Genomic DNA, 13,651 nt, shown 5'->3' with positions numbered 1-13,651 from the left:
AAAAAAAGACAACTTTGTGACACTTGGTAGTCTTGCAGCATCTGCCATTTTAGTGAATTAAACCCATTGCATGGAATTATAATCAAGATAAGCTTTTATTATGTTTTGAGGGTTTTTTGGTCTTCAGGACGAAAATGTTAATACCAGTGATCTTGCGCCTGTTTCAGAATTGTACTTAAAGCCGATAGCTTTGCAATGTTTAATGATAGGCACATGCACAAGATCTGTACTGAGCATGTGCCAATCAGTGACCATTGCAGCCACCCCTAAGTCGCAGCATGATTGTTATGCTGGGGCCATTTGGGAGAAAGGACAGGTCGGCAGTGTCTGTGTTTCCAGAAGCATGACGGACCCTTTTCCTGGGAATGCTAAGGTCAGTGTCTGCGCCTTCCAATGCAGATTTACTGGCCTCACAAGTGGCCAGGAGGTAGGCATTCTGACTAAGCTTAGGCTTATAGAAAAGAGGGCCCTAGACTGCACACCCTGAATATATATATAATGGGAGGTGCTACCTGTGGAGACTATTGTTGCAAACACAAGAAGAAAAACTACAAGTGCACAACTCCAACATTACTTATTATATATAATACATTATGCAATAGAATTTTGCAATAAATAGAGGTTTTAGCATAATCATGGCCATGGTTATGGGCCTACCCACTGCACCCAGGTAACCTCTGAGGGTAGGTCCCTAACATACTGGGGTTGAAATCCAGACCGCAGGACACCCCCAAACAGGCCCAACTGAGCCACCCCTGGGCATCACTCTAATGAGAAAAGGTGAAGTGTAAAAAAGTGTACGATAGATAAGAACAGCTACTGCTGCATATATAAGAATATATATAATAATATATAATATATATAAGCTTACCTGTCACAGCATATGGCAGCATTGACCAGAATGTTGCCTGTATAATTACCAAGCACTAATAAATAGTACATTAAATTATGGAGACCCTGCAAGTATGACACAAATTAAATACAAATAAAATTCTCAGAAACAGCCTGATACGACATGCAAATTATTGAGAGAAATCTTTAGGAATAAACAAAATACTGTGTAAAATGCCAAACTGAGACTGGAATAAAGGGAAAATTACAAAAGCATTCCAGCCAGCAGTACTCCTATACAGTAGCACTGTGAGTAATCCTCACTATGCATTATGTGGCAGCCTGTGTGCACCTTGCGTCCTCCCCCCGAGTCCCGTCCCCGGCCACAGCTCCACCCAAGTGTCTGTATCACGTTTCGTGTGACGGTTGGAGAAGGAACATGGCCTCCCTAGCAACCGCACTGATACAGACGGAGCAGCAGGTAATTAGCGCAAGCCGTTGAACATAGACGAGTATAGGGCGGTGGTCCGGCACAGTTCTGTGCAATAATTACTAACGTCTCTTTGCGGGGATAGCTATGTATTCTTCCTACACCTGGATGGGTGCTGATCTCTCACATGCGAATGGGTATTAAAGAGAGTACACTGACTGCTCCTCGCTCTTTTCCTCTATACCTTGCAGGCAGCTTCCTGTACTCTCATCTGTCTGAGCAATAGTTGGAATTAGTAAATTCGATAGTATTATTCATTTTCGTTTTTCGAAAGATAGTGAGAGGTCTAGAATAAATGATTGTTATTTTGATGACTGCTTTGCAATTAACGTGTACAAACTGTGCCGCTATACTTCCTGGATGTTCTCAATACTTTGGGAAAATAACACTTATTAACAAAAAGATACTGTATTCATAAAATAGTCTCCCATTCCCTGTGGGGGATGCAATTGGGAAGCCGGCTGACATTATACCGACAGCCGGATTCCCGACTGTCATATCCCGGCGAGGGTGAAATGTCTGGCGTCCAGATGTAGACGCCGCTCATTTCACCGACGGCGGGAGACCGGCGCCCGGCATCCCAATCGAAGGGATGCCGGGCGCCGCAAGCGCTCCCGGGGGGGACTTAGTGTTAGGCACCCCCCCCCCGGGAGATTAGGGTTAGGCCAAGAGGAGGGAGGGTTAGGGTTAGGCACCCCCCCCCCCCGGGACTTAGATTTAGGCAGCGTGGAAGGGGGTGGTTAGGTTTAGGCACTTAGAGCACCTTTGTGCGAATCGGGCATTTGGCCGACTAGCGAAGGCTGCGTGACAGGCTGCCGTTGCCGGTATTTAATTGCCACGGCAACGCAAATTCCCACTCACCGCTGACAGTTGAATTCCCCCCTTAGTATACCACAGATGCATTATGGAGGGACTGTGGCATATATCTCCAATATCTGCTGCAGTCCCTTCATTTACTTACAGCAGCCACAACAGATGGCGTTGTGCTGCTGCCTATGGGCTACACTTCATAAAATGTACCTGCATAGGAGTGAAGAGACTGTCTCTACACGCTGAGCACATCGCAGGGATGGGCTGCATTCGGAGCCCCTGTCTCTGGATGTGCAATTTGATATATGCCGGCGATATCATCGCATACTGCAATGCGATCATGGGTGGTAATGTAGCGCCCAGATTGTATTGCAAATGTGATTATTAATAAATGGGCGCCATGGTGTTATGCGCAAAATTTTATTTCAAATGCATTCCTTTTGGTTATTCATGTTTTGTTTCTTTCAGAGGAATTCTTAAAGGGTATCTGTATTTTGTGAATATAGTTTCATTTTGTAAACGTGTTAATTTTCCCTATGTATGGTATGGAGACTTTTGGACTACCCAGTAGTACAGGAGACCGTAGTGTTTCAGAAAGCTACACATTCCGGGTGTTCTAGCTGAAGCGCAGCAGCTGGATAAATGTCAACCTTGCTAATTGATCAGCAAATTGTATGATGTGCCAAATAGTTTACTAATACAGTGACATATTACTGTAAGTGATCTCAGTGGACCATGCTCATCTGCCATAACTCCTGCCTAATATTGTGCAGGTCCCTCCTCTTGCTGCCAAATCAACTCTGACTGATTGAGGCATGGACTCCACAAGCCCGCTGAAGATGTCCTGTGGTATCTGGCACCAAGAGATTAGCAGCAGATTTTTTAAGTTCTGTAAGTTGCGAGATGGGACCTCCATGGCCCGGACTTGGTTTTTCCAGCACATTCCACAGATGCTCGATCAGATTGAGATTTGGGGAATTGGAGGCCAAGTCAACACCTCAAACTTTTGTCATGTTCCTCACACCATTCCTGAACAATGTTTGCAGTGTGTTAGGGTGCATTATCCTGCTGAAAGAGGTCACTGTCATCAGGTAATAGCGTTGCCATGAAGGGGTGTACTTTGGTCTGCAACAATGCTAAGGTTGCTGGTATGTGTCAAAGTAACATCCACTTGATTGCCAGGACCCAAGGTTTCCCAGCAGAACATTGCCCAGAGCGTCACACTGCCAATGCCGGCTTCTTTCCATAGTGCATCCTGGTGTCATATCTTCCCCAGGTAAACAACGCACAAACACCTGGCACATGATGTAAAAGAAAATGTTATTCACCAGACTCCATGCTTCAATTCTGTTGGTCACGTGCCCATTGTAGGCACTTTTGTCGATGGACAGGGGTCAGCATGGACACTCTGATTGGTCTGCGTCCCCATACGCAGCAAGCGTACAGTGCTACAGCAACTCTTCTGTGGGATAGGACCAAACAGCCTTTGCTTCCCACACGCATCAATGAGCCATGGGCGCCCATGACTGTCGCCGGTTCACATTTGTCCTTCAACCAATTTTGGGATGTATTAGTGATGTGCGGTCATTTGAGGCAGAACCTTTCCTATCATACTTAAGTATACTCCAGAGTTTTGACTATAAAAATTATAGGAAAAATGTAAAGAAAATATTATAAATATCTTCTTTGTATTATTCTAATCATTTTTATAGTAAGAACTCTGTCTGGCAGGTGAGGCACTGCCTCCCCTGTCTACATTTTCGGCACATCCCTGATCAAGCGCTCCAAATTTCCAGCACTATATACTGCTACACCTTTGTATAGTGCCCACATATTCTCTCGGGTTCATATATGTATGTGTAAATCTGGCTCTGATACTAGCCAGTGCCTCCCCAGCCATGTACCTCACTGCGCATCACTGGTATGTACTAACCACCCCACAAAACCTGCCTTTATAGAGATGCTCTGTCCCAGTAATATAGCCATCACAATTTAGCCCTTGTTAAACTATCAGATCCTTAAGCCGCATATCCACTAGCCGATAAATTGAACGATATCGTTATCGTTCATTATATCGGCCAGTGGATATGCCGCAATGACCAGTGATGTGCGTTCCCGCATTGACTTCACTTGCTGCCTAATAATATATCCCACCCCTTGACAGGTGCCATTGCGACAAGATAATGTTATTCACTTCACCTGTCAGTTGTTTTAATGTAATGACTGATCTTGTACTGTATATATACAATAACTTTACTAGGATCTTTATTGGGCAACTCATTCATGGGAAGTTTTTTTGAGACTACACTTGATAAAGAGTAGCTTATGTAAAATGGTGTTGATAAGTGCCTATACTCCCGTAGAAGGTAAACCCTTATAAGCTGGGCCCTCTTCCCTACTGACTCCTCAATGTAATTATTTAATTGGAAAGTTTGTATTACGTGATTATGGTATTCTGGAGATGTACGCTAACCCGAAGGTCAGCTGTTGTACTGATCTACAGTAAATGGTCATGAAAAATTGCGCCTAAACAGCCAACAAAGAGGTGCTGCAGTAGTTATACATTTCCCAAAAGCTGTGAAGTGTTACATGGGCTGGTGATGAAGTCTGTCAGTGACCGTGATTACTCTCCTACGACTGGGGGGAATCACGCTGGTGTACTGTTGGCAAGTTGCTGGTGTGACCAAACAGTGCCATTAGGAACGGTCAATGACAACTAGTTGCTGAAAACAAGTGAAACCCCCCAAAAATATAGCACTATATTATTTCAGTATTTCTTCTGGAAACTGGATATATTCTGGTTACATTGTGGAACAGTCACCAGAGGAAGTAATATGGGTGCAAAAATAATTGTAATTGTTAGTTATAAACCATGCAAAGGAGACCTTGTTTTTGGTATCTCAAATGTATCTCAAATGTCTTCTTTCTTACCCTGTAACATGACTTGTTTCACCTGTACAAAATGCTGAATTTTGTTCAGCATCGGTAACTGCAATAGGAAAATAGGTTTTAGAAGCGGTCATATACTTTATATTGCATTGTAAGAAGATAGTACATACTATTATACATAGAATTATTGTTGTATAATTATATTAATGTGTGTTTTGTACAGGATGATGGCAGCTTTTGCAGTGCTGGTGAAGATAATGCACAAAACTGGAAGCTAAAAGCTGAACAAGCAAAGAAAGCAGAATTCCTCCGTGAGGCAGAGAAACTCAAACACCAGTAAGTGGTCACTTCGCTCTTGTCAGGGATTTACCGATGAGTAACAAAACTCTGATTCAGATGGCATTAGCTGCAGGGGCCAAGCTCCGCAATGCCGCAATGCGCTTGGTAAATCTGACAGCTTCGCATCCCCCATAGAAACTGGCTGCTGTCGGATATGGAGGAACCGCGGCAGATATCGGAGATTTCTGCCACGGTCCCTCCATAATTCATCTGGGGGATACTAAATATTTGCGGGTGTTCCCCGAAAATGGGTGTTTTTTGGGGGAATACTGTATGCCGCAAATATTTAGATTTCCTGGAAACCATTTTAAGTGGAATACTGGTCAATCATTAGCTATATTTGCACTATTACAGATTTAAAGAAGGAAGGGATGTCCTTTTATGATCACGATTACTTTGAAAATATTTGCAGTAGTTTATATTAAAATATAGTAGTAAAAAAAAATAAGACCATACACAGGTATATATGGAATGCATGGAATTCCATATCTGATTTTAAAGGTTAAATCATCTAAATTATAATCTGTTTTCTCCCTGATTTTAGAATAGCAGTTCTAGAAAAAGACAAGAATGGACATCTGTATAATAAGAATAATGACTTCCGAATTGACTACAGTGCACTGGAAGAATATGAGCAAAGGCTGGCAAGCAGCAGGAAAGCAGACAGTAAATATGCATTTAGTTCTTACTCTCACGTTCAGTTCCTCAATATTCTTATCTTGATTTCTGTTATTTGATATGAAAAACAAACGTTGGCTCAGTATGAACATGTGTCACATAGCCTTGCACTGTATGTGATCGTTTCCCATGTCCCATAATTCTACTTTTTACATACCTGTCTTGTGTTGGACTATTAATCTATTGCAGTGGCTCTCAAACTCGTTCCTCGGGACCCCACACAGTTCACGTTTTGCGAGTTAACAGATAATTATTTAACTTGTGATTTTGTGAGGTGACCTGGAAAACATGCACTGTTTGGGGTCCTGAGGCCCGAGTTTGTGAACCTGTGATCGATTGATATATCACCACAACTAGGGATAACTTCATACTGCAGATATTTACAGTCACCTTTGTGCTGCTGTTTCCTTTTAATTTTTTTTTTATAAATGTGTATATAATTTTAATTACAACTGCCGCATGCTTGTCATGTATTTCTATATGTAGTGGAAACCCTATAATGTGGTTTGGAGATTAGCAGTCATTACACTTTTGTATCTGCTTTATGTTTAATATAATTTTGTGTTTTAATTCTTAGATTTGTTCATTTTGTTACATTAGGGGTCATGTAATTTGAGGGGAAAAAGTGCGAAATCACATCTAAACGTGACCTACCTGTGTCTATGGTGTTCCATCTTACTATAGTCACTTTTCCATATATTTCTATAATGCTCACATTGTAATTAAACATTTGAGTGAAAAGGGGGTGCATGTTAATAATGTATTTGGTAAGTTGTGTGTTCGTAATGTTTCTAATATGTCATTCAACTATTTCCAGGTATTTTCTGCCTCTCTTGGGAATATATACAAAAAAATTAACATGTTTAAAATATATGCTTTCTTCTTCAATTATTTTCATACTTTATCATTAGTGTTCCAATATCATAGTTTGTGTGGTTGTTGCTGTTTTAGGTATCTGTTTGTCATTAGATTTGCTGCGCTTTGCACTCCATTTTTCATCTCCAGTCTTTTATAACGTGATTTCTTTTTTGCATGTTTTCTGCTACATTCCTTTTATAATTCATGTTCAGTCCCTTTAGTTGTCTTTTATTCATATAAATGTTGTTACTATTTAGTATGTATTTGCAGCAGTAATTATGTAAAGTTTTTTTTTTATTTTGTTTACATTTCCGGTTTGGTTTCTGTGCTTACAATACTGAATACTTGTCTGTGCTGCCATTCTTAAGTCCATTTTCTATGCAGCTATAATTAAAACTGAAATTAGACGTTACCATGAGGTGGTCACTATCCCCTAAATGTGCCCATCAGCTGTATAGTAGATGTAGTAACTGGGCCATTAGAGGTGGCACCAAGTCCAGTAGATCTCTACCCTTACTTGCTTCATCTACCACTGCGAAAGCTAGCTTTCTTTTACCATTTGCCGGAACCATTAGTCTCGTTGTCATAATGTACAGCTGGATGGTTACAATTATCATGAAGGGAACCACATTTTATTTTGCTGTCCTTTCAATTTGCAAAAACATTCAAGTACTATTACATATTGACAGGACAGCAAAATGAAATTTCAGTGCAACTGAAAAATCTTTAGTGATCTATTTTTCCATGTATATCTACCCACAAGTAGTATCCATTGTCATAAGTTCCACAAATATCCTCCCGCTTTCCTATATTCATATCCTTCCTATACATACACACTGATGTATATAGCGATGTACTGTCTGTAGTATTGAAACATGGCTCACACCAGTCACGGCTCAGCAAACCACGATGTCCTTCGCTAATAGTGTATTTATATTGCCATTCAGAAATTATTTATAATAATATGTGCTCGATTTTTTTTATTACTCAACAGAAGTTCAAACTGAACAACAACTTTCCAAAATACATAATAATGTGAAGAGGCTCCAACTCCAGTTAAAAGATGTCAAACCAACTCCTGAGTGTAAGCCCTCCTCTTCCCTTCCCATGACATCAGGCTGCTAGCTGAGAGAGCATGTTCTGGGCTTCTGTCTTGTGTTGCTGTGATTGTGGATTTGCTCCAGTATAACCAGTGAGAGGGGGGGTGGGGGAAGTGTTGCCAAAGCAAGTTACTCCACAGACCCCCGGAAGGTAGTTAAGCATACCCAATGAGAAGTTAAATTAAGGAAAATACATTTGTATGTAGTTAGTGGGAAAATAACATCTTATAAGTTGCATTAAGAAGTAAAACCAAGACAAGTCTCAATAGATACATAGTTCATTTTTTGTTTTCTGTCAGACCCATACAGGATCCTGCTGTATTTCTCAGACCATAGTTCTCATTTAAATTATTATAGTTTAAATAAGTATTATGGAATATTCCCTAAAAATAAATGGTATTCTTAGTAGCAATATTATATCTTAGATATTCAGGTTACATAATATTAGAGTGCATTTATATTTTTACTAGCTGTCTTCAAATAGCCATTTGTAGCATGATTGACATAGGGAAGAAATCCCTAAAAATGCAGCATCTGCAGAAAATAGTGTAGTTTAACAACAATCAAGGACCTGACCACTTTAGATAGTTACAGAGTCCATAGCAAGCAACATTAGCTCTATAGTCACTTCCCTGGTAAAAGGTATTAGTTTATGGAACTAACAGTTGATATAGCTGGAAAATCAAACTAGTGCTGGAAAAAACCTCATAAGAAAGCTCATACACTAGTATCTCATGAAAAGTTATCTGTCACATTTATTATAACAACAAGCATGAATAAAAACTACCCTTCTGCAAGGGATTTTGACAAACATATGTACAAAATGCAGTGAATAAAACAAATACAATTACCCTTCAATAAGGGAGATAAAAAAAAAAGGATGAAAACTAGAGGATGACAGACACATACACTATTAGTGAGCACTGGTACTGGATAGCCCTAAGGGGTCAGAAAACACAATAGGGTCCCGATGCTTACAGAGTCCTTGGATTACTGGTCTGGTCACCTCCCAATGTGCACACCTGCAGCCACTAACGCGTTTCAACCTTTTGGTCTTCCTCAGAGCATGTTTCCAAAAACATGAAAGGAAACAAATTATTCAGTGTTAATCTTGGTCTTGATTTACTATTGCATGTGCTAAACGGCCAATTAGAAGATTACGAGGTGGTGCAATTCAATGAATGATGGAACAAGATATTGTTCAGTAATTCATTAAATAGCACAGTGTGTACGGACAATCACCTTTGGTCCGGGACGAAGGAAAGTCCCCATTGCCAGTCATTCTGATGTATACCCACCCTAAGCCTAACACTAATTGCAGCCTAACCCTAATCTAACTCTAATGCTGGGTACACACTTATCCAATCCTCATGCAGACCTGGTCACAGATTCTACATCCAGTATATCGTACACACGTGTCCAATTATTCAGCAGACCACTAATCTGCATTTGCTGAAACAATCTGCTGAAAGGATTGTGTCACTGTACACCCCTTAGCAACAGCACCCCCTGCACCAATGGTAGTTATGTCCCGGCTTCATTAAGTTTTTTTTAGAGATTTAATGGTTAATTTCTTCTTCATGCCATAGGGGACACTGGCATTACCTTGGGTATAGGCTGGAGCAGGAGGAGTCCGGGCACCAACTAGTTAAACATTTTCTCCAATCAGCCCTGACTTATTCCCCGGCTTTTAAGCAGTCTAGGCTTTTTTTTTTTTGCTTTTTTCTTTAATTTTATCTCTTTAATTTTTTTTTTCCATCCGGTTCTGAACCGTCTTGTTTTAATGGGGTGGTTCCTGAGACATCCGTCCTACGAATTTAGGGCTTTTCCAGTGCAGTCAGTCGTACTTTGCTGAATGCCTGTATGCCTTTCTCTGCAGAATTTTTTCACCACTTTGGCGGACTTAATTCGCTTGGTATTTTGACAGTGAATTTAACCCCAGAGTGTTTTTTCTCTCTCTCTCGAGTTCACTCGAGGCGGGTCTGGATTTGGACCTCCGTCTTTTTTCTTTGCAAGGGTTTAACTGCTCTTTTGGTCTTCTTCCAGAGTCAGTTTGCTCTGTTACCTGAAGTATGGACCTTTTATTTATGAGTACTCCTCATATAGCCCCCATTTGTTCCTCCACTGACAGCTTGGCACTGGTCTTTGGTGCTTCATGCTCTTCAGTTGTCAGCCTTTGAGCCTTTGCTCTTGGTGGACATTCGTTAGTTTACTTGAACATCTGTCTTCCTACAAGTTATTGCAGCGACCCGGCGGGTGTCAGACTTTGGTACACTATCCTTGCACTCCCCATTTGTTTTTTCTTGGTCAGGAAAGTTTTTCGAAGTCGCTTAAGCTACCTTCCTAGGGTAGTCTTTAGTTTTCTCATTACTCTGGAAATCTGGTACCCTGTTTTTTCGGGCACCCGATTGTTTTTCAGAGGAGGCCTATCTAGACGTTGTGGGGACCCTCGGGTCCTTGCTGATTAGGACCCGGGAACTCCTTAGGATGGGTTATTTTTTTGTCTTCTATGACTGTCATGGACAGCTCTGGCCGCCTTCAGGGTGGACTTTGGCCAGTTGACCCTGTTTGACTATCCGTGTTGCAGGCCTTCCTGTGCCGTCTGTGGTGAGGACTCATTCCACCAGATCGGTGGGTAATTCTTGGGAAGCTCGCCAGGGTACCTTGGCTGAGCAATTCGATAGAGCACCCGCCATGGTCCTCCGCCCATACTTTCCTAAGATTCTATTCATTTGACACCTTAGCTACCGCGGTCGTGGATATTGGCCGAAGGGTTGTAAGTGCAGCTCCGGCGCGTCTCCTTCCTTAAGGGGATAGCATTGGGATGTCCCAAGGTAATGCCTGTGTCCCCTATGGCATGAAGAAGAAAAGGAGATTCATGGTATTACCTGGTTAAATCCTCTTCTTCGGAATCCATAGGGGACACAGGGTGCCCACCCTGAGGCACTGGGCTTGCTGTTTTTTACTCTGCTTCCAGTTCTCATTTTGGTGTTTCTGGGTGTTTGGACCTCTGTGTATGTTTTGGTCTTCCTTCTCTTCTCTTCTTGCTCCTGCCTTGGGCTTGATAACTAAACTAATCTGCCTGGGCTGTGGCGGGGTATAGGGGAGAACGAGTAGGGGCTGATGGGAGAAAAGGTTTAAGTAGTTGGTGCCAGTACTTCTCCTCCAACCTATACCCAAGGTAATGCCTGTGTCCCCTATGGATTCCGAAGAAAAGAATTTAACCAGGTAAGACCATAAATCTCCTTTTTAAAAAAAACAAAACACAAAATGCTTGGATTCCCCCCAAACAGTAACCAGCCTCAGACCTCTGAGCCTGGGCTGGTATTGGAAAATAGGGGGAAAAACGGTGTCGGGTTCTCCCTATTTCAAATAACCAGTACTAGCCTGAAACAGCTGGGTGGTAATGCCATAGCAGGGGAGACACACAGCATGGTGTCCCTCTGCCATCGCATAAACCAGTCCCAAACTGTTCAGATCAGGGCTGGAATTCCTCAGAAAGTGTGGACTCCAAAAATAAATGAGATCCCCCTCCCAAGGAACGTGGAACTACAAGTGCCAGAATGTATGGACATTAAGGGCCCGCTGGCACCTGTAGTCTGCCTGTAAACAAAATCTTAAATTAAAGACAGGACACTGAATGCTTTAATACTTTATTGAACGTATCTTCACCAGGTAAGCAATGGCCTGTTTATGCTCTTTTGTATGGCCACCACCCCCCAGGACTTCCGGCTTCTTCTTCAGGAGCTCTTCTCTGCTCCTTCACCTCCGACGGACTGCCTGCCGCTGCCTCGCACTGCATAATATCAGCTAACCCCAGGGGGTATTTTAATGAGCCAGCCACCTCTGAACCCACAGCCGCTGTTAAACTCTGCAGCAATGGCTGACAAGAACTGGATCATCCATGACACAGGCCCACAGCCATGTCAGTGGCATCTGCTGGATTCCGCTGCATCAGTAGAATTTACCGGGATCCCTCCGACTGCTGGCACAAAACCATGCCTGGGACCTGGTGTTAAGTAGCCCGTGGGTGCTGCTGCTCCGGAGATCGGTCACCAGCTCTGGTCTATGCAGCATACACACCAGCATATTGGTCGGCTGATCAGCGGTCGGGTCTCCTGATTTTTAAGCATGTTTAAAAATCACTAGACCGGGCGACCAGGATCAGCTGAGCGCATCAGTCGGTTGAGGGTACACTGGTACAACTGGTCGATCAGGGGTCGGATGACCGCAGATTGGATAAGTGTGTTCTCAACCCTTATTGCAGCCTAACTCTAACTGTAGTTGAAGCCTAACCCTAAAATCAAATGTGAATATTCTGACAATGTTAACGTGTTGTGACCATTCAGACCATGTCTATATCATGCTGTTGAAATCGGTATGTAATACTGGCAGTCGGGATGCCTCCTGTCAAATTATCGACAGCAGCATTCCGATGGTCGGTATCCTGACGGTTCGGGTAAGTATACTAACCCTCCCCCCTTCTCCCCCTAACCCTCCCTTCTTGTAGCCTAACACTAACCCTCCCCACCCTGTATCCTAACCCTCCCCGTTAGTGTCTAAACCTAAGTCTCCCCCCTTTGTGCCTAACCCCCCCAGGGGTGCCTAAACCTAACCCTAAACCCCCCAGGGGTGCCTAACCCTAACCTCCCCCCTCCCCCCCAAACCTAACCCTAACACGCCCACCCCCCCACCCTCCCTCAGACTAACAGCTAAGACGCCCCTGGCTTACCTCGTTTGGGATGGCGTCTGTCTGTATTCCGGCGTTGGGGGTTAAGTTAGGCGTCGGTATTTTGATGCCTATTTTAAGTCCCATGTCGAGCTTGCACCGTCGGGATTTAGACCGGCGGCATCGTGTCCGCCGGTCTGCTAACTACATCCCCATGCTGTTAACATTCTGAATTTCAACATAATGACTACATACTGAATTATACAATATCTTAGTATTTCAGCCCTAATGATAGGGATACTTTTGGAGCTGTGAGCTTATGAGCAAGGCTTTCCTGTGTTGTTTTGTTACTTTGTTTATTCTCAGTTATAAAGCATGCAGAGTACGTTTGAGCTATAAAATTAATGTTAATAAATAAGTAAATAAGTAGAATATATGGCTGTGTAGGGATAGGTATTAGTAACTGCAACAGGGAGGTTATTTTGCAACTAAGTCTTCAATGGGACGTAAACATCTCCCATTGTTAAATATATAGTAACAATACAAAATCCTACAGTTGCTTATGTTTCCATGCTTAAATACAAAATATGTACTAATATACTGGCAAATGGAATCCCTACCTGTCCTGAAAAGACAGTATAAAAGGTGCTTGTATTAATAATTAATACCTGTGAACTTGACACATTTCAGATATGTGAAATTTGAGAGAGCCTCTTGTGATTCAGTTATTTTATCTTGCAGTTGTTGAGAAACTTAGAGAAATGATGGAAGACGTAGACAATGCAATCTCTACTTTTAAAGAAGAACAACGGATAATGTAAGTTATTCAAACATATTTGTTTTTCTTACCTGTAATTCTCCTGATATGTATAACAATTCTGTCTGTGTTCTTTCATTGTCTTTGGTAGACTTACCATGGACATATTTCTACACATCTGACATTTTTAGATTTTCTGTAATGAATCGCTGCAGAAAGTTACATGCTCA

The 13,651-nt window shown here is 42.2% G+C and overlaps 1 protein-coding gene across 3 annotated transcripts in view; it reads left to right on the top strand.

Moving 5' to 3' along the window:
- Positions 1-273: 273 nt before the first annotated feature.
- CCDC112 (coiled-coil domain containing 112) overlaps positions 274-13,651 on the top strand; it is a 30,442-nt gene continuing 17,064 nt past the window's right edge. The window contains exons 1-5 of one of the 3 annotated variants that reach the window (XM_088477696.1): positions 274-373; positions 5,244-5,356; positions 5,904-6,025; positions 7,890-7,979; positions 13,406-13,481. In XM_088477696.1, the coding sequence (XP_088333822.1) occupies positions 344-373; positions 5,244-5,356; positions 5,904-6,025; positions 7,890-7,979; positions 13,406-13,481 (431 nt within the window). In that variant the 5' untranslated portion in view covers positions 274-343. Of the gene's footprint in view, positions 374-1,164; positions 1,313-5,243; positions 5,357-5,903; positions 6,026-7,889; positions 7,980-13,405; positions 13,482-13,651 lie in introns of those variants that run through there. The other 2 variants (XM_088477694.1, XM_088477695.1) reach the window with 2 other exon arrangements.

Source organism: Taudactylus pleione, unplaced genomic scaffold (genome assembly GCF_031769625.1).
Source record: "Taudactylus pleione unplaced genomic scaffold, aTauple2 ptg000202l, whole genome shotgun sequence".
Taxonomy (NCBI): domain Eukaryota; kingdom Metazoa; phylum Chordata; class Amphibia; order Anura; family Myobatrachidae; genus Taudactylus; species Taudactylus pleione.
Note: the sequence above shows the minus strand (reverse complement) of the source record. Positions and strands in the feature narration are given on the sequence as shown.